Source organism: Lathyrus oleraceus, chromosome 5 (genome assembly GCF_024323335.1).
Source record: "Lathyrus oleraceus cultivar Zhongwan6 chromosome 5, CAAS_Psat_ZW6_1.0, whole genome shotgun sequence".
NCBI classification, from domain to species: Eukaryota; Viridiplantae; Streptophyta; class Magnoliopsida; order Fabales; family Fabaceae; genus Lathyrus; species Lathyrus oleraceus.
In genome coordinates, this window is record NC_066583.1 from 4403643 (window position 1) to 4424390 (window position 20748).

General features: G+C 35.5%; 3 protein-coding genes across 3 annotated transcripts; 1 reads left to right on the forward strand and 2 right to left on the reverse strand.

The window, feature by feature from the left end:
* Positions 1–357: 357 nt before the first annotated feature.
* On the reverse strand, positions 358–1218 carry LOC127087970 (uncharacterized). The gene is made up of 3 exons (XM_051028887.1): positions 1039–1218; positions 824–941; positions 358–719 (listed from the first exon to the last, which is right to left on the reverse strand). The coding sequence occupies exons 1-3, from the start codon at positions 1216–1218 to the stop codon at positions 358–360; spliced, it is 660 nt and encodes a 219-aa protein (XP_050884844.1).
* Positions 1219–3344: 2126 nt separating this feature from the next.
* Positions 3345–8694, reverse strand: LOC127079839 (5'-methylthioadenosine nucleosidase). Its single transcript, XM_051020207.1, has 8 exons — positions 8459–8694; positions 8262–8325; positions 7504–7595; positions 7193–7299; positions 6517–6591; positions 5589–5663; positions 3914–4006; positions 3345–3805 (listed from the first exon to the last, which is right to left on the reverse strand). Exons 1-8 carry the CDS (start codon positions 8508–8510, stop codon positions 3608–3610), a joined length of 756 nt encoding a protein of 251 aa, XP_050876164.1. The 5' UTR covers positions 8511–8694; the 3' UTR covers positions 3345–3607.
* Positions 8695–9102: 408 nt separating this feature from the next.
* On the forward strand, positions 9103–10095 carry LOC127087975 (uncharacterized). The gene is made up of 2 exons (XM_051028891.1): positions 9103–9145; positions 9674–10095. Exons 1-2 carry the CDS (start codon positions 9103–9105, stop codon positions 10093–10095), a joined length of 465 nt encoding a protein of 154 aa, XP_050884848.1.
* Positions 10096–20748: the final 10653 nt, after the last annotated feature.

Sequence of the window (20748 nt, forward strand, 5' to 3'; positions counted from 1 at the left end):
GATGAAACGTCCATAATCATCTGGTAGTGTCTAGGTTTTCTTATTTATTATCGTTTTCTTATTTATTATCGTTTTCTTAAGTTATGTTTAAGTTGTGTAATCCATTGTCAAATGTTAATTTATGATCATGTTGCATCAATGGAAGATCAAAAATATTATTTAATAAAAAATTCTGATGAAGATGTCTGAGTAATGTTACATGTAATATACGAATATTATACAAATAATACATAAAGATAATAATAATGTCTAAATAGGTCCCCCACTGACTATATGTGTAGCACAAGATAATCCAGTATAAACCTCATCATCTGGGTTTACCAAACTCATGAGATTATACATAATAATTGCAATCATCTAGAGGTGTTGCTGGTCATCGACATCAGTTGTAGGAGACGGCGGTGGTACATCGTCGACAGGTACCCCAGTATCACAAGCCCCAACATCATTTGTATGCTTAATAGGTGGGATGATACAAGGGTGTGATACACTGAAGTACCACTCCAAGTAACCATCCTCACATTGCGAGGCGTTCTGAACTGTAACCGCGTGATCTTCAATGGCACGACCAAAGTTTATGATATTACTCTGAAACCACCTGTTAATGCCCGCAAATGGAATATTCAGAACTGGTCGTGGGATTCTCTGAACATAACCATATTGTCTTAGACACCTCTCTGGCAAGTGTCTAGCGACCATGGTCTCCCACCGCATATAACCTGAATATAAAGAAGAGTCATCAAACTCACAGTGGACTCTATGATCAGTGTATGGTGTTCATATGGAATCATCTACAGTCACCGCATCTAGCCTCCTCCTATACTTAATAACACTACTAGGGTGTAACTGTCTGGCCCTCCATCTCCTCGCATGTGGGACCCCACTAGAGAATGTTGCACCCTCCAATCACAAATGGTATAGAAATGCTTGTATATCCAACACTGATATCATAACACATACACAACAAATGATAATTAAGAAATGTTATTGGTAACAATTAAATAAGAAATCAACAACAAATAATAATTTCAAGTATACTTGTAATAAACTCAAATAACCAGTAAGATGTCTGGTGTCAAATGTTGTCGTCACTCTAAGTGATGTATACATGATGGTCAACGCAGCACATCCCCAAGCCCAACTAGTAACATCAAGGCTGAACAGCCACACATATCGGGCGTCGATATAAACACTTGACTTGTCTGCTTTTGCGTACATGTTACTACATGTAACAGGTACACCCTAGTGGTAGCCTCATAACTCGGTGCCGCAACAAGCTCCTCGTACTTATCCTGAAGTCAAGAAATACGAAGGTGAGCTCCCATGTTAAAGACAAACTCCTCCAGCACAGTCTCCTCAGAAACTTCCAAATCTCGTACAGCAGTCCAACATGCAAGCGACGGGATAATAACAGGAGACGTCCAGAATCTTTCGCAATTGGGAGATGGAACAATGAGGAGACATCATCCAGAGTGATAATCATCTCACCAAACAGAAGATAAAATGAAGACTTCTTCTTGTGCCATCGCTCAACAAAAGTAGTAAGAAGTGGAGCGTCGAGCATGGTACGTGAGCAATCGGAAAAATTAAGGAGCTCAAAACCACGTACAATACTGCTGGCCTGCTCGGGCATCAGAGTCTTCGGTAAGTTCAGCTTCGACCAGTGCGATGTTACCTTCAGTGGGAGACGATCTTGTAACAACCAAATTTAATAAAATTAGCAGTTAACTCTCATAGAACAACAATAAATAAATTACAATTAAACATATAATATATATATTACCTCTCCCTGCCATAGTCGACCGATCAATGGGTCATCCCAGAAATCCTCCATTAGTGTGCACAGATGGCTCAATCGAAGGAGTTGTAACATCTGTGTCAACAGTAGCAGATGGGATTAGATCAACAATAGCAACATCTGATTGGACCACCTCATCTGCAACAACGACATCTGGCTGGACCACATCATTTACCACCTCATCAGCAATCACCTCATCAGCAACCTCAGCAACAATATGTGTCGCATATGTCTCAACTATTGGGTTATGAACATCCTGAGCATGAACAGTCTCCACATCATCTATGGGTTACTCAACTTATCTAACCGGTCGGTGTCGGGTGCTACGGGTGCGCAGAACTGCACCTGCTCAGCCAACTATTTTTGGTGTGAACCGGTTTGAACCATTCGTTCAACCCGTATCTAGGAAGACTTACGCTCAGCAGCCCTAGTCTGGTATGCCGCTCTATTTGTCGCTCTGTCTGCAATAGTGTTGTCCCTGTATTTCACTGGAAAAAACGAAAAAAAATAAAAAGATTAATAACTATCAGAAATTTCACGAAATCTAAAATTTTCCTTTTTTAAAAAAAATCTGAAGTTTTCGATGAAAACCAAAGTTTTTATAACTATCGGAAATTCTGAAATTTTCAGGAATTTACAGGTCATTTTGTACCGTAAATTTTGAAATTTTCGAAATAAATGTTTTCACTATTACCGTAAATTTTGAAAATTACGATACAGAATCATGCAAATTTCATAATTTCCGCTAAAAAAATTATTATTTTTCAAATTTTCGGTAGACAAATTAAAATTTTCGGTATCGCTCAAAAGAATTCAAAAATCACGCGTGTAAAAGGTGAATTTCAAAAAATGAGTGAAAATTTGTTACAATGGAAGCATACTTCTGAAAGTATATTTTCAAAAAAAAAAATTAGGTATTAAAAATGTGACTCTACTAGGAAAACATGTGGTAAACAGAGTGCAACTGAAAATACAATTTCGAATTTAGGAGTCATTTTCATATTTCTATAAGGTGCATATTGCCTCAAAATAGCCCCCGGCCCTACAAATTGACTGCTCTAATCTTAGTAACTAATAATATTCTCTCTCTTCAATTCATCATTTCAAAATAAATTCCAAAATATTTACTAAATAGGTCCTACCAACACGTTACTATATTTTAACAATAATTTATTTGTAGAAGCTATTTCTCTCAATGAGACTTGGACTTTTTAATAGATAATGCAACTTTATACTTTTTAATAGATAATGCAACTTTATAGCAACCAGTAACTTATTGTAAATTGGCTCTAATTAGCATAGGTGTTAGGATCTATATTTGATAGACAGGACATTATTTTTGACAACAAACAAAAAGCATTCAATTGTGAAGCCAGATACACATGTGAAGAAATCTTGGAACTTAGTTCTATCAAAGTAAGTATCCCAAAAATATCCACTAACTATATCTTGCATATCAAACAGGGAATCAAAATGTGAAAAACAAGCAGATTACTGTGAGTGTGTTATTAGTGGTTCTCATATATCTAAGAGAAATGATCCATCATTTGCAACAATAGACATAATTGGAGATATAAATTAGGAGGTCCTTATACATGTTTACAATGAATGACACAAATACAATATTGGCCAAATTACTTATACAGAGAACCTGCAAGGCCAGAAGAGAGAGACGCGAGGTTGGAGCTTAATATCCTCAGTTTACAAGTTTCTATTTTTGCTAATATCTCACAAAATTTCAATCAATTGTATAGTGTACAATTGTAGTGCAATGCATATAACAAAACTTGGAAAGACGAAACTAGGTTGTCAAAGCTGAGAAACAGTCTTCCCACTGATAAAATTTATGACCTGTTCGACAGCCAGATCAAGTGCGGTAGTTACAGATGCTAAATTCTGCAGGAATTCTTCGGCAGTTGGTTTGTCACCGTCAATGATATCAGTCACAGCTTTTACAAATATTGCAGGAACTTTCAGTAGGTCAGCAACATAAGCAACAGCTGCTCCCTGAAGAATATTGAACAAATGATAGATAGATATGAACAACTGTTTTTTTACAAAAATTATGGTGATTTATTTGATTGAATAAGATGCAGATTCTCGTGTAATACATACCTCCATATCTTTAACAGTTGCATCATTTGCTGTGATTGATGATTCATCCTGCTGTGTCATATCTAAAGAGTCGCCCGTAGACAACTTACCAACCTGAAATACGTACAAATGTCATTTAAACGTTCAGTTTTGATTGAAAGGATTGGGCACTTTTAAACAAAACAAAATACATCTGATTTGTTTGAACCATGTGTGTATGAATAGAATGAAGCACTAACAGATTGGGATACTAAATACAACAAAGACACATTGACACCGATAATGAATGTAACCACATGTGTCGGTGTTGCATTGGTGTCTAACATTGATACGCCTTCAACCTAAAACATAAGTACTACATTAAGGATCCATATCCTCTGTCTGTAAATGACCTACAAGTCTACTACTATGAATACGATCTAGGCTAAAGCTGTTTATTCCCCTACAAAGATTATCACATAAATGCAAAGCCAGCAATGATATATTTGTATCCATGGTAGTCAAAATCGTGATCCCACTCGTAGGATCATACGATTTTGCGATCTTGATGGGCTTGGACGATCCTGTGAAGGCAAAAAATCGTATTTAGGTGGGAACAGTGGGATCCTAGTGCAAAAACAGTTGGATCAGTGGGATCAGCGTTCCTGCCGTTGCAGTTCAAAAACTTTTGAAATAGGTTTTTTTTTGCTGTAACCTGTGCAGCATTTATTTCTCTCACTTTATTCCAATTAAGTACTCCCTCCGTCCCATATTATAAGCAAATTTCACTTTTTAGATTCATTAAATAATTAATGTATCTGGTCTATATATAGACCAGATACGTTAGTTATTTAATGAATCTAAAAAGTGAAATTTGCTTATAATATGGGATGGAGGGAGTACCATTTAATTTCTTAAAACCTATAGTCGTTATTTTTTTTAACTTCCCAATATATCTACTAAATCTATTAATTCTCTGAGCCACCTAAGTTATTCAATACAATCAGTTACATTAAAGTTTTTGAAGTTCAAATATACCTAACACCCCTTGTCACTCTTTTTATTTTTATTTTTAATTTTAATTTTAATTTTATGCTTTGATTTGATTTTTTTTTACTAAATTATGTTTTATATATATATATATATATATATATATATATATATATGAGTTTGTGAAATTGGTAGGATCTTAAGATGATACTCCGAATTACGATCTTGTGACCTCTCTTCGATCCCACATAGGATCTCGATTTTGACTACCTTGTTTGTATCCTCTTCACTCATTTCACTCCACAAATTGGGTATGGCATGTTTAAACTATCCCGAGATGGTATTGATCCGCCTTAAATAGAACACAAATCAAAGTGATAAGTGATGACAAGGAGAGTCGAATATATTATTCACCTGTCAAAAATAACAGCCAACCACCAGTAGCATAATAAATTTTTACATGTTAAAAAAATGATGTTCCTTTTTCTTCATTTATTTATGATTTATGTTGTAATTGTGCAAGACTAACTCAGGAAATAAACAAACGAAACATTTAATACTCCTTTCTAATAGCAGAATGGATCTAAACCTTCCCTAGACCATGGAGCTATATATTACCTGGTCACCACACGCAAAACTCAAGCAATGGTGTCAGCAGAAGCAAGAAATAATAGATTAAGGTTTTTTTTTCATTTGGAGCAAACACAATTTAGCAGATAGCACTTACCTTTATATTAAGTTCCTTTACAAGGTTGGGTGTTTCAAAGGCTTTACGTGAACCAACTCCATACAGATCAAAAACCTGCAAAAGACAACATATATCATGTTAGTAGCAAAATATCTACCTTACAACATTACAAGCACCAAGCAGATATTGGCAAACAGGTAATTCCGGGCCCAACCCAAAAAAAAAAAGGATTTGTGGCAGAATAGGCACTATGAAACATTTAGGGGGTAACATTCATATTTCATATACATTACATTAGCAGACTCTAGTTTTTCCCAGGTGCAAGATGCAAAGATGAAACATACACAACATGCAATCTTATTAAAAAACATGCAAACCGATATTTATTTAGCATTAATTTTGCCAGTAAAATTTGTTAGAGTTATCAAACTAAAATTATAAAGCTGCCAAACTAAATATTCTTAAAATTGTATCTTCTTTGGTAATTAAGAAAGTAGGCCAATTGCAAGATTAAAAAGAAACATAAAGAAGATTACATTGAATCTATTTTATTTATTTGCAAGCACATTGAAATCCTTCAAAACACGACTTTACATACTTTTAGTATACACACTACATAAAAGGTCAACTACTCTTCACATACTTTCTCATTTCTTTCTAACATTAAATGCAGCAAATAAAGCAAGAAATGTACATCACTCCCAAGTATTTCATAATTAGTTCTTAGATTAGAGAATGCTATTACTGAAGGAAAAAGGAGGATAAAGTATAGAAAGAACAAAAACCAAAACTAGACAAAGGATGTCCCTGTTCCTATAGATGTTAACAAAAAGAAAACACAATATGTTATTCTGTTCACCAGAGTCTTATGTGTAAAAATAAAACTGGTGTAGTAAATCATATTTGAAGTAGAAAGAGAGGAAAAGAGAAAAACTAGAGCTACTAATAGGAATAAAAGAAAACTCACAGGAATAGGTATTCTTCTGTCATGAAAAGCACAATCTGATATAATGAAAATGTCACCAACACTAGCTCCTCTGGCCTGAAATAGAAATTCAAGAATTAATTGACACTACTTAGAAAACATGGTCATGCACATACACAGGTATATATCTACATCAGAATATTCTTAGCTGCATACACAATTGTTCCAAGATTTTAATTTACTATAAAGAATATTTGATACAGAGACATTCAGACACTGAAAGTAGAAATTAGAACAACAGCACATGTCAGCACAATGCCATAATTTTTCCGTCAATCTATGACCGTGGTTGATTATAACTAATGCTTTATATTAATTGGTAATTTTGATCATGTTGCACTTTTAAGACAAAATGTTAAGCAGAGAAAAAATTATTTAACATTGGTAACAGTCATTAAGGTAATTCACTCAAACGTTTATTCAAAAAAGTTGTATAAACACCGCCACTGTATATAAAGGAAAAATATATATATCAGATCATAAACACTAATTATTATAAAATGAATAGGAGATAACAATTTCACAGGAAAGAGGACCAAAGCAAGTTAAATTAGGAAAATACCGAAAAATAAAACAACATACATACATACATACATAACTTTCGAGTACAAAACCAGAAAAACGGCTACTATAAGAGTACTACGAAGAGAGTACTAACCTTGAAGCCACCAGCAGTGCCTGCATTTATGATCAAGTCAGGCTTCAATGCTTGAATAGCAGCATATGTGACAAGGGCAGATGATATTGTGCCCACACTATCAACCCCTGAAATAAACGAATCAATTCAAGACTCAACAAATTATAACCATCTATAGAAAAACTGCCACTTACCTTCTTCACTTTCATCCAAACAATAGGAAAAGTGAAAATTGAACTTTTGTTTACCTACCCTAGTGAAATACCTAGGAACTTATTGGAACTTGAAAGTGGTGTGATTGAAATAAGTTGAAAAAGAAAAGACATCCTTACCAGAATTTGGATCTTTTCCCGGCCAAATCAGGTTTATATTGAGATCTTTGTATTTCCCATGATAACGCACCCAAGGAACACCTTGAGTAAACCTACAACATTGTGACACACCCCAATCAATGTAAACACATGAAAAGCAAAGATTTATTTTTTACATACAAAAAATAGATTGTCTAAGAATATTCATAATTGGCGTGTCTCCGTGTCCTAAGCCAATAAAACACGACACGTGTCCGACAATTCAAATAAAAAAAGACTCATATCAGTGTCCTACATCAATAAAACACGACAGGTGTCCGACAATTCAGATAAAAAAAAGACTCATATATCGGTGTCCTACACAAGTAATTCACAACAGGTGTCCGACAATTCAGATAAAAAAATACTCATATATCAGTGTCCTACACCAGTAATTCACGATAGGTGTAAGACAATTCAGATAAAAAAATAATTAAAATATACCGGCGTCTTACACTATATCAGTGTTCTACACGAGTAATTCACAACAGGTGTCCAACAACTCACATAAAAGATATACTCATATACCGGTGTCTTACACCAGTAAAACACGTGTCAGACAATTCAGATAAAAAAGACTATCATATATAATATCGGTGTCAGTGTCATATGATTTTGACGTCCATGTCGAAGTACGTGCTTAATAGTGCTTAATAGGGTTACCAGTACATTAAGTTAAATTAAAATCATAAATTACAAAAAAGTGATGATAAGATAAACCCTAATAAAATGGTACTGACGGAGAGTGAGGATCTTCGATGAGCTGAAATTTATTGACAACAGGTTGAGCCTCCGTCTGCATAGCTGATAATATATTGAAAATCAAATCAAGATGAATTGAAGAACACAAAATCAAATGAAATCAAGATGAATCAAAGAACACAAAATCAAACGAAAAAGGAAGAAAAACAGAAACGAAATGAATAGAAGTACGTACCAATGACGATGACGATGTTCGAAATTGGAGCATCTGATTGCGGAGCAGCCATTGCAGAGTAGTTTCGTTTCTTGCAGATTCTTTCCTCTATGCCTTTTATCACTTCTTGTTCATCTATTTCTTCTTCTTTTCTTCTTTTCTAATTTCTATGATGAGTACATTTTTATATACAGAAAATAAATAATTGGCTCTGTAAAAATAAATATTATATGAAAATACAAGGTATGAATATGAAAAGAGTGGGTTTTCTTTCTCACTTATTTAGTTTTTAAATAATTTGGATTGTTAAATTATTATAATATGATGATGGAATGTTGTCGTTAAAAATGTACCCCACCTAAGAGTTGATTGAATTTTCATAAGCACTAGTCAACAATCAAATCCATCACATTGGATGTCTTTGTTGAAAATCAGAAACATTTTTCAACATTCAAATTTTAATTATTCTAGTATACATATGTTATTACCCATGTGTTGTTGAATTATTCTAGTTCAAAGTTAATTCATTTTCGAATTACAAATTTAATTTTTTTTATATATAAAATAGAAGAATTAAAATTACATTACTGAACCACACTATAATTTGGAATATGAAGGGTAAAAAAAATTTATGGCGTTTATGCAGGAACTGTGTGCCAATAAGAATGCGATTAAAAGATAAAGGTGTTGAATGTCCCGCTAATTGCGGTGTTTGTGGGGAAGGAGAAGAGAATTATAATCATTTATTCCTTTAATGCCAGAAGAGTATTGAGTGTTTGGAAAAAGTTGGAATTTGGCCTTGATGAAATATTAGATATAATCCAAGTTGAGTTATGTGTCCAAACCCAAAGCTAATTAGGATTTAGGGTTTGCTACTTAGTTTGTTATTTTACTTAGTAGTCAAGTCACTTACGTGTATATAAATAAACACTTTATAATTAGGTTTTATTATTCATTTAATTCAATAATATCATCCTTATTTCTTTATTCTTTCTTTCTCTCCTCACTAAAAGTGTCTCAAGCATTAACAGACCTATGTTGCAGCAACTATTGAATAATGGAATAACTTTCGTTACTTGAATCTTTTCCTTTTTGTATGGCTTAAACCAAGAAAATCAAGCAGTGTTCTCAACTATTTTGTGGAGTATATGGAAATGCAAGAATAATCATGTATGGAATCATATCGAAGATTCTCCATAATTTTTTTGTGTCATTGTGTTTCGCATTTATTGCCAGGTTGGAGAAATGTCCAACAACTTAGATCGAGTAATACAACTCAAGCCCAAATGTCAAATGATATCAAGTGGAACAAACCTTCGGTTGATCGTTTCAAATGCAACATTGATGCATTCTTTTCTAACAATAAGGTAAGAATAGGTGTTTATATTATAGATGATGGGAGATTGTTTGATGTTGCCCAATCAGAGTGGTTTTCGCCTAGTACTGAAGTCGATGTAGGGGAAGCTTTGGGTCTCTTGACTTCTATTAAATGGGTGCATGAGCTAGGCTTGGATTGTGTCAATATTCAACAACCAAATGATTTGGATTTTGGTGGTATTACTCGGGAATGTAAATGCTTGTTAGCTCTTTTATTTAGGAACTCTCATGTTAAGTTCGTTAAGAGACAAGCTAATGAGGTTGCTCATGTTTTGACATGAGCGGCCCCATCTCTTGCTAGTTTCCAAAATTTTACCGATGTACCAACGTGTATTCAAGGTCTTATTATTAATGAAATGAATTAAGTCTTTTCTCGTAAAAAAACACTACTAAAAATCACTCTCAATTAATTAATAATAATGACAAGTGATGAATACAAAAAGTTGTGCATCATTAACATAAATTATCATTATACCTATAATTATATCAGAGGTAGAGAACGAATTTTGATTGCTTTGTTTAATTTGAAACTAGAATTACAATTAAGCGATGTAGAATTGCCCACATCTTCCTGAAGAACATAAAAAATAAGCACACACAAAATAATGCGTAAGAAAATCGTGAATAATCCAGAAATAAATCAGAGAATTTAGGAGTGGTGCATACCGAGGAGTTGAGACGTGGGGTTTGGGTTTAGATTCATAGTAGATAGAAGAAACGGTGTTGAAGACATCTCGAGGAAGAGGAAGATTTTGAGATACATAGTTCAGTGCACCAATCAATGCTTGCTTCATAGCTTTTTCTTCTTCCTCTAATGGCATTATCGTTGTTTATTCATTTCATGCAATATTTGAACTACTGAGTCAAGCACTCATATCAAACCAGAAACATGTTTTTGCTGCTTTTTGATGAGCCTCATTCATAAGGGTAAACCCAAACTAAGTCTCATTCCAAAATCAAAACAATAAAAAAAGTAGAAATATGTCATAAAATTCAGAGCAAAACCTTATCAATTTGATCCCACCATCTCAAAACCTCATCAATTTTCAAAACATCAACAATTCATTCTTAGCAAATAAAACAATTTTCACTTCCGAATTATACTAAATAAAAAACAAAACAATAAAAAGCAAAAAATCCTTCATATCTAGATCCAGATCCATATCCAGATCCTTCACCAAGTGAATGACATACTTGAAAATGTGTACATATGAAAACTTCTGAAACATTAGACATGACAAAAAATTGTAGGTGAAGAAATAAAATCTTCTAGGGTTAGAACGAGTGGTTGTTATAGGCGGGAGTGGAGAAGAGATTTGAGATTTGTAAGCTTCCACTTGTATCTTGTTTGTTGGGCAGTTTGCCTCCATAGTTTGAGCATTGAAGACGAATATGGATAAGAGATTTTAGATTTGGAATCATTGGTTGTTGAAAGAAACTATGGCAGCGATTATGTTTTGGAGAAGAAGAGAACGGAAGTGAAAGTCTTCCTATTATTACCATTCATAATAATATATTACAAATAACTAAAAAAAACCACCTAAAATAAATATATCCAACTAGATTGTCACGTCCACGGAATTTAAAGAAATGATCAAATCGGCTAAATCGGTAACATGAGTGTTTTTAAGGGACTAAAGTGTAACGTTTTTTAATTAAAGGACTGAAGTGAAACATTAAATTAAGTTAAGAGACTAAAACATGTATTAAGCCAATTAAAAAACATTTTTTAGAAATAATAAAAACGATAGTCTTTTTGCCGATCAATAAATAATATCAATATGTAACTATATTTATAACATTTTTAGAATACATTAGACTTTAGAAATCAGAAAAATGCCTAGTTGGTAGGATAGTTTGCTTAATTATATTATGAGAAAAAAAATGTTTTAATTTTAGTTTTGGGGAAGGACAAAATATTCCTATATGCAAATGCAAGTTAGAAAAAGAAAGAATGAATAAAGTTTATGTGTCTTAAATGGGGGAATAATGAGTACTTAATTTGAAGCAATATGTTTGATTCATTATAAGTGAGATCATGTCAAGTGAAAATGTAAAATACCTAAGAAAATAATAAAAAAATGCAAGTAACACCTCGCGAGCTTATTTAAATAAAAGTACAAGTTCTTATTGGAATAATTCCTCCCATCTAGCTGAAACATAGAATAAGTCTTGGATCATATCCAAATAAACTAGAAAACATGTTTAAGAATATTAAAAGAAGACTATTGATATTACATTGGGAGTCATGGATTACACAGACTTTTTTAATATCATAGGTTTATTAAAAAAGTTGTCTCGATGGTTGAATACAATCTGAACTTAAAGATTTTTGTTTTTTGAAATGTTGTGTTGTCTTTAGAATATATCCAATAGATTGAGGAAAGATAACAACTCAAGTTTGGGGATGTGATTGTGGTTCTATGTTTCAACAGATTTTGGTGATTGACTAAACAAGATAAAATATTATGAACATCATTAAATAATGGTGAGGAATAGTATGGTGAACTAAACTTATTTCTTCATCATGGTGAACTACTAAAATTACCATTGATTTAATAATAAATAAATTCAATGATTATAATTGATTATGAGTGGCCTACTATTCAAGAAATAGGTTAATAAATAATCATTTATATTTATACCTTAAAATATATTTCTAACTAGACCCTAATGTTTATAACAAGTTATAAATTAGACTCTAATATTTATCCTAAATTAAAAATAAGACCCTATATTATAACAAATTATAATTACAATATTAAAAATAAACCGAGTCATGCTAATATTAGTAGTCGCATTGTGTAATATGTGCAATGCACATAACTTATGGTGGGAATTTGGAAGAACACTAATAATTATATATCTTATAGACTTATCTCCATCAGTTATAATTGACTTCAAAGTAGTATCTCACATTGCTTCAACTAACATTTCCAATAGCTACATATATGGTTTTTCTTTTTCATTACCAATTATGGCACTTGCAAACAGAATACGTTGATTGTGGTGGTTTACTTATGAAAATACCGTTAGAAGAAATGAATGTGTTCTTTCTATATGTTGCATAAAATGCAAGTACACTCACCAAATATTTCATAGTCCTTACGACACATGCCATCCCATAAAAATAGATGTTGCAATTTTCCATTCTCGTTGATACTATGTCTCCAAAATAACATTTTATCACTACAAGACTGAAGGAGAATAGTGATCCAAAACGCAGTGGAATTTAAAATTTTCTTCTTTAGTGATCCTTACGAATGGGCATGATCAGTGATAGAATTGTTACCTCTTGTGACGATTGAAACCTTTGATGCAGATCTACGGAGCGATCACGAACGTTGAACGATGACAACGCCTCTACTCAGTCCACACGAACGAATTCCTTCAATCTCAGTGCTAGCTGCTATGAATGAAGGCTTTGAGTGAGTGAGTGAGTGAGAGAGAGAGAGAGAGAGAAAAACAAAATTGCAACTACACAAATGCTTTTGCACAAGGGTTCTATTTATAGAACCACTTGTGTGAGCTATAAGCTAAAAGTCCCACTTAAGTGTATGTGGCCCATATCTTATAATATGCCAAAATCACTTAAGTTCGTGGTACCTTACCATATTTCGTATTCTACTCAAGTACACCGTACCTTACGATGTTCTACAATTCACTTAAGTGCACCGTACCTTACGGTGTTCCTTAGTTACTATATCTCTCATCAATCCGTCCTTTTGTGTGTGACCCTGTAGGTTTTCGTGGCATTGGCAATTATATTAAATCACGTATTTAACATAATAAACAATGAGCGGTATCTAGCAACACATCACTGCTACCCAAGACACGAAAATGTCATGTGATCTAACAAATCCTTTTGTGATAATACTTATGTGTACAATTACCCTTTTGCCCTTATGTCTATATTGAACACAAGGCATAGACCGTGTCATCCTTGTCTAGTTCAATATTGGGTCCATAGACATTTATCCTGTTACGCGGGATGGGCAAATTCCATCTAGGTCACTCATGTCCCTCAGCATGCTTCGTGGAGTACCCATCAACTGCCTTTATGGTCATCCAGTTACGGACAATGTTTGATCAGTAATAAGGCACTCGACTCTACATCTAGGGTCCATAGTGGTTTCAGGTCGAAGGGTGGTATACACCATTATCACCATGAGAATAACTTATGACACTTTGCATAACATTCTATATATTATTCTCATAGCGGGTCAATCCAGTATAAATATTACTCTTAATATTCATACTTATGTTTAAGACTTGATAACTCCTTATCCGTGATCCATGAGATGTGATCATCAGTCTATATACATAATAGTCTTAATGCTTTAATGTTATCCCACTTCACAATAAAGCTCGACTATGGATACTTTAAGAATAGTGTCCTTATGTTTAATGTGATCTCATGATTAAGTCACACTTGATACATTAAACGGACTGTCTATTCTAGGGACTTTATTAGACAAACATGATAAAGAGAAAGCCTTTTTATTATTAATAAATAATTCGATACAAGTACCAAAAGTATTGGCCTCTAGGGCTTACACCAACAAAGACATGGTCGCAAGAAACTCAAGTGCAGCTTCTGCATCTAACAAGTCACTTCTTTTATCTTTTGCAACTTCATTGTACATGTAATGTTGGGGGAATCAACCCTTGTCATGTCGACCAGCTTAATGAGCAAACAACCCAAACACATGTGTAGTCCTAATGTCAACCTTCATCATATTGTCCATCTGAATTTTTTCATAATTAAATATATCTTTGTAAGTTAGTAACATCCACAAATACTTTTCATCCATCAAAGTATGATTGTGGCAATCATTCAAATACTTAATGTACCACCTTCCAATAGTTATCTCAATATGAACTTGACAATTCTCTTCATAACAATATCTTGTATGAGCCTTGGGTCTACACTTTCGACTACTACTTCCAACTTTGTCTTCTCGGTAGCCTTGTCTATAATACAAAAATGTCTGTTATGCCGCTTCACCATTTTTATTCCTTAATATCTTGCTTTTCTTGTTGCAAAACCATGTAAAGCAACATACCAATTATAAAACATAAATGTCACCTCCGTATTTAGAAAATGATATTTCATTACATCTTTAGTGCTCATATTTTTAAAGTTGATTTTCCAAAAGTTATCCACGCCATTAACAACAACATCAACATTGAAATCAACTATGGATAACTTATCTTTTAAATCCTTTTCAATTTTGTTGTTCACACTTTTATTATACAATCATTAGTCTTCATTTCTTAAACATTTATCAAATAGAAAATAGTTTATCTTCAAGAGTTTGAAAACATTGCAAAACATCATGGAGCAAAAACATTTTAGTATTTAAATGAATTAAAAACTGAAATTCTAGTTATCAGACTTTAGATGTCACACGGGTTGTTATGACATCCAATTCTGCACAGACAGGAATTATGCAGAACTTAAACGTAAGTGCAGTAAATAACTCAAGTAATTGTTTACCCAGTTCAGTCCAACATGACCTACATCTGGGGGCTACCAAGCCAGGGAGGAAATCCACTATTAGTAGTATCAATTCAAAGCTAAACTCACCCGTTTACAACTTATCACTTAATCCCTACCCAATGCAATTTCAATCTTACACTAAGATCAGAGTTCCTACTCACTCCCCCTCAATCACCTCAGTGATTACTACCTTTAATCAATATTAAAGACAATTTGAAGTCACACTTCAAACAACTCTTGATTGTGCTTCACAGCTTTAATCAAGATACACAACACTCACGCTTAAAAGCTTTGAGCGACACAACACTTACAACTCAATGAACACCCTATGCCTCAGCAATCATCTACTTGATAATGGCTTGGCTTACAAGATACGTCTAATACAAGACTCACAAAAATACAGCAGTGAAGTATGATGGACACACAAAATCTTCACGCCTCAAAATCCCTGAAACTGAATGAAGGAACGCCTTCCTTTTTATATTGCAGTACCTGGGCTTTTGCACCTGTATTCTCCTGAATTTAAGGTCACACGAGTTCCCATAAATTCAACATTTAGGTTACTAACAAATAGGCTATTTGTTAGGTTCATTAAATGTAACTTGGTTGTTGATTTCCTGGTTTTTCTCTAAGCTGTTGACTTCCTGAAGAATAGCCCAAGAAAAGCTGAAACAGAAAACTGAACAACCTACAATATAGCATATGCTGTCAGGAATGAATGTCACGACATTCAGCTTGACATCAAGGTCCATATGCTGAGTCTGTTTTTCAGAAAACAGACTATACAATTTTGCTGACATGTACATGATCAAAATGACCATACTACAGTAACAACTTACATTAATAAATGTCAAAGTATCCAATTTGACATTTACACATTTGGCCTTAAGTTAGTTCTGTTATCCTCTTGAAGAACAAACTAAGAAACATACTGAAGTGTAGCAGAACACCACTCTGTCTATTATTCAGTATATACTGTCCATGATGAATGTCATAACATCCAGTTTGACATTCATACAGTAGGCCTTATGCCAGGTCTGGTTCTTCCTTGATAACCAGACTGCAAATGAATACTGAGCTCTAACAGAACATCAACTGTTCTATTCCTCAGTAGCTGCTGACAGGGATGAATGTCACAGTCTCTAGTTTGACATTCAATAAATCCTGTATTAGCTAATCCTACAGTGACTACTCAAGTGTGTCATGACATCAGTCAAGACATCAGAGTACAGTTAGATATTCTAACCTACAATGTAGTCGCATAAACATACCATGTCATGACATCAGTCAAGACATTAGTAACCAGTTAGTGTTTTACCATATAATGCAGCCAATTAAGCACCTACAAACTCCCCCTTTGGCAAATTTTTGGCTAAAACACTTTGATCCCCTTAACAGAGTTCATAGCAGCGGAATCACACACCTAGCAGGAAATAAGCTTAGCTAATACACTCAGAGTGGCAGCACACTCACACACATGGAAGTTAAATAAAAACTTCACAAAGCAACACACATCAGCTGCTGCAGGGGGGGGAATCTGTCATGAGAGTCTGTTGTAGAGACCCACTCTGTTTGTCAGGGGTGGTTATTACTCCCCTTTTTTGTAAAAAATGTTGCCAAAGCCAACAACATAACCAGAGAACAATGACAGAGTTACAGACTTGGTTTTACTTCACAGTTTCAACCAAGTTAGCATCCACTTGATCTTGCTTCATAGCTTTGATCAAGTAATCACCCACTTCTGCTTTACAGTAGGTACCACCATATCAGATGCCCTGATTTTGTTTCTGACATCCAGAACCACTCCTGCATGAACAACATCCTTGAACTCCTGCAGGTACATTGGACTTCTCACGGTAGGGTGTCTCCTTACCCTCTTGTAGCCACACTCGTTGCAAGTAGCATAGCTATGATCTGTTGACCAATCAGAGCATAGTACCAATTGTTTAATAGGCAGAGATATTAAATAATACATCCCAAACATCAGTGGTTGCTATAAGGTCTCAGAGAGACATATTCCCAGTTTGCTCCTTAAGTTTTCAAACTGAGTAGCATCCAGTGCCTTTGTAAATATGTCAGCCAGTTGAAGGTCTGTGGCTACATGTTCCAAAGTGATCACCTTGTCTTCCACCAGATCTCTGATGAAGTGGTGCCTAATGTCAATATGTTTGGTCCTGCTGTGTTGGATGGGATTCTTGGAGATATTGATGGCACTGAGATTATCACAGAACAATGTCATGACATTTTGAGTGACATTGTACTCAGTGAGCATCTGTTTCATCCAAACCAGTTGGGAACAACTGCTTCCAGTAGCTATGTATTCAGCCTCTGCAGTGGACAGAGAAACACAATTCTGCTTCTTGCTGAACCAAGATATGAGATTGTCTCCTAAGAAGAAACATCCACCTGATGTGCTTTTTCTGTCATCAGCACTCCCATCCCAGTCAGCATCACAATACCCAGATAGGACAGGCTCAGACCCATGTGAATACAGCATCCCATAGTCACAAGTCCCACTGATGTACTTGAGAATCCTTTTGACTTGATTCAAGTGGCTCACCTTAGGCTCTGCTTGGTATCTAGCACATACTCCAACTGCATAAGAAATGTCAGGTCTACTTGCAGTTAGGTAAAGTAGGCTTCCTATCATACTTCTATACAAGCATTGATCAACACCAGGCCCTCCTTCATCTTTGGTTAACTTCAGATGAGTAGGCGCAGGAGTCCTCTTGTGCCTAGCATTATCCATACCAAACTTCTTAACTATGTTCTTGGCATACTTGCTTTGGGAGAGAAACATAGAGTCCTCCATTTGGTTTACTTGCATTCCAAGGAAATAGGTCAGTTCTCCAACTAGACTCATTTCAAACTGGGATTGCATCTGGTGAACAAATTGTTGAACCATTTGTTCTGACATTCCACCAAAGACTATATCATCCACACAGATTTGAGCAATCATGATTTTGCCGTCTTCATCCTTCACAAATAAGGTTTTATCTATTCCACCTTTTCTGTATCCATTTGAGGTCAGAAATTCGGTCAACCTTTCATACCATGCTCTAGGTGCTTGTTTCAACCCATACAAGGCTTTCCTCAACTTGTATACATGCTTAGGTTGGTTAGGATCACAGAACCCTTTAGGTTGTTCCACAAAGACTTCTTCATTCAAGTAGCCATTCAAGAATGCACTCTTCACATCCATTTGGAATAGTTTAAACTTCAGGATGCATGCTACCCCTAACAGCAATCTGATGGACTCAAGCCTAGCCACAGGAGCAAATGTCTCATCAAAATCTACCCCTTCAACTTGAGTGTATCCTTGAGCTACTAGTCTTGCTTTATTCCTAGTAATTACTCCTCTCTCATCAGATTTGTTTTTGTAGATCCACTTGGTACCAATGATGTTGGTCCCTTCAGGTCTTGGAACTAGCTCCCATACTTCATTCCTTTTGAACTGCTCAAGTTCCTCTTGCATGGCATTGATCCAGTACTCGTCAGTCAGGGCTTCTTTCACATTCTTTGGTTCAACCTTGGATACAAAGCAGGAATTTGAGCTTATTCCCCGTGACCTGGTAGTCACACCACTATTAGGATCTCCTATGATAAGATTCGTAGGGTGGTCTTTCTGAATTCTGATAGATGGCATTTTGGTGGTTGCATCTACTTCGCATTCAGGAGGAGGTTCCTGTACTTCTTCAGACTTGACTGGAATGTCAGTTGAACTGTCAAGGAATGTCTGAACATCCTCCATGACATCGGTTCCTTCCTCTTTATCGTCCACAATAACATTTATGGATTCCATCAGGACATTGGTCCTGTAGTTGAACACTCTGTAGGCTCTGCTGTTAGTGGAGTATCCCAGAAATATACCCTCATCACTTTTGGGATCTAGCTTCCTTCTCTGTTCACGATCTGTGAGAATGTAGCATTTACTTCCAAAGATATGAAAGTACTTCACAGTGGGTTTTCTGCCTTTCCATATTTCATACAGAGTGGAGGAGGTTCCTTTTCTCAAGGTGACTCTGTTGTGAACATAGCACGCGGTATTCATTGCTTCAGCCCAAAAGTGCATGGGGAGCTTCTTTGCATGAATCATTGCCCTGGCAGATTCTTGAATAGTTCTATTTTTTCTTTCAACTATTCCATTCTGCTGAGGGGTTATAGGGGAGGAGAACTCATGACTTATTCCTTCAGAAGAGCAAAACTCATCAAACTTGGAATTCTTGAACTTCGTACCATGATCACTCCTAATCCGGACCACACAACTGTCCTTTTCCCTTTGAAGTCTGATGCATAGGTCTTTGAAGACATCAAATGTATCTGACTTCTCTCTGATGAAGCATATCCACGTGTATCTGGAATGGTCATCAACCACCACGTAGGCTATCTCTTCCCACCAAGACTTTCAACCTGCATAGGTCCCATTAAGTCCATATGCAATAGTTCCAGAACTCTGGAAGTTGTAGGATGTCCCAGCTTCAGATGTGACATCTTGGTTTGCTTGCCCACCTGGCATTCTCCACAGACTCTTCCTTCATCAATAAGCAGCTTTGGGATTCCTCTGACTGCTTCCTTGGATATAATCTTCTTCATTCCCCGTAAGTGGAGATGTCCAAGTCGTCTATGCCACAGCTTCACCTCCTGTTCTTCCTTGGCAGAGGAGCATATTGTGGAAAAGTTAGAGACTTTAGGTTCCCACAGATAACAGTTATCTTTGGACCTGGTTCCTCTCATAACTTCCTGATTGTCACCATTTGTCACAATACACAGCTCCTTAGTAAACTGAACATAGAATCCTTGATCACACAGCTGGCTTATGCTGATGAGATTTGCAGTTAGTCCTCTTACTAACTGTACATTATTCAGTTTTGGAACTCCAGAGCAGTCCAGCTTGCCCACACCTTTTATTTTTCCTTTGGCACCATCACCAAAGGTCACATAGCTGGTAGTGTGAGGTTGAATATCCACCAATAGATTTTTCATACCAGTCATATGTCTTGAGCATCCACTGTCAAAGTACCAGTCTTCTCTGGTAGAGGCCCTTAGAGCTGTGTGTGCTAACCTAGCATACCATTGTTGCTTCTTGCTAGGGACATAGCGCTTATATGTCTTATGCTTAGGCCTGACATGTGAGGCTTGGTTAGGGAAACCATGAATCCAGTAGCAGAAGGCTTTGATATGTCCAAGCTTACCACAGTGGTAACACCTCTACTCCTGGTATTTCCTCTTCTGATGATTATTCATCCTAGTTCCCCGATGTTGAGACATTGGCTTTGACTTCTGCTTGAACTTCTGAACTTTAGCCTTTGGGCGTTTGTGTTCAGCTGAGGATTTTTTCCCAAATCCTAGGCCAGATTTGGTTCCAGACTTCTGTCCCACCTTTAGAATTTCTTCCAAGGTGTCAGTTCCCTTGTTCATCATTCTGATGGAT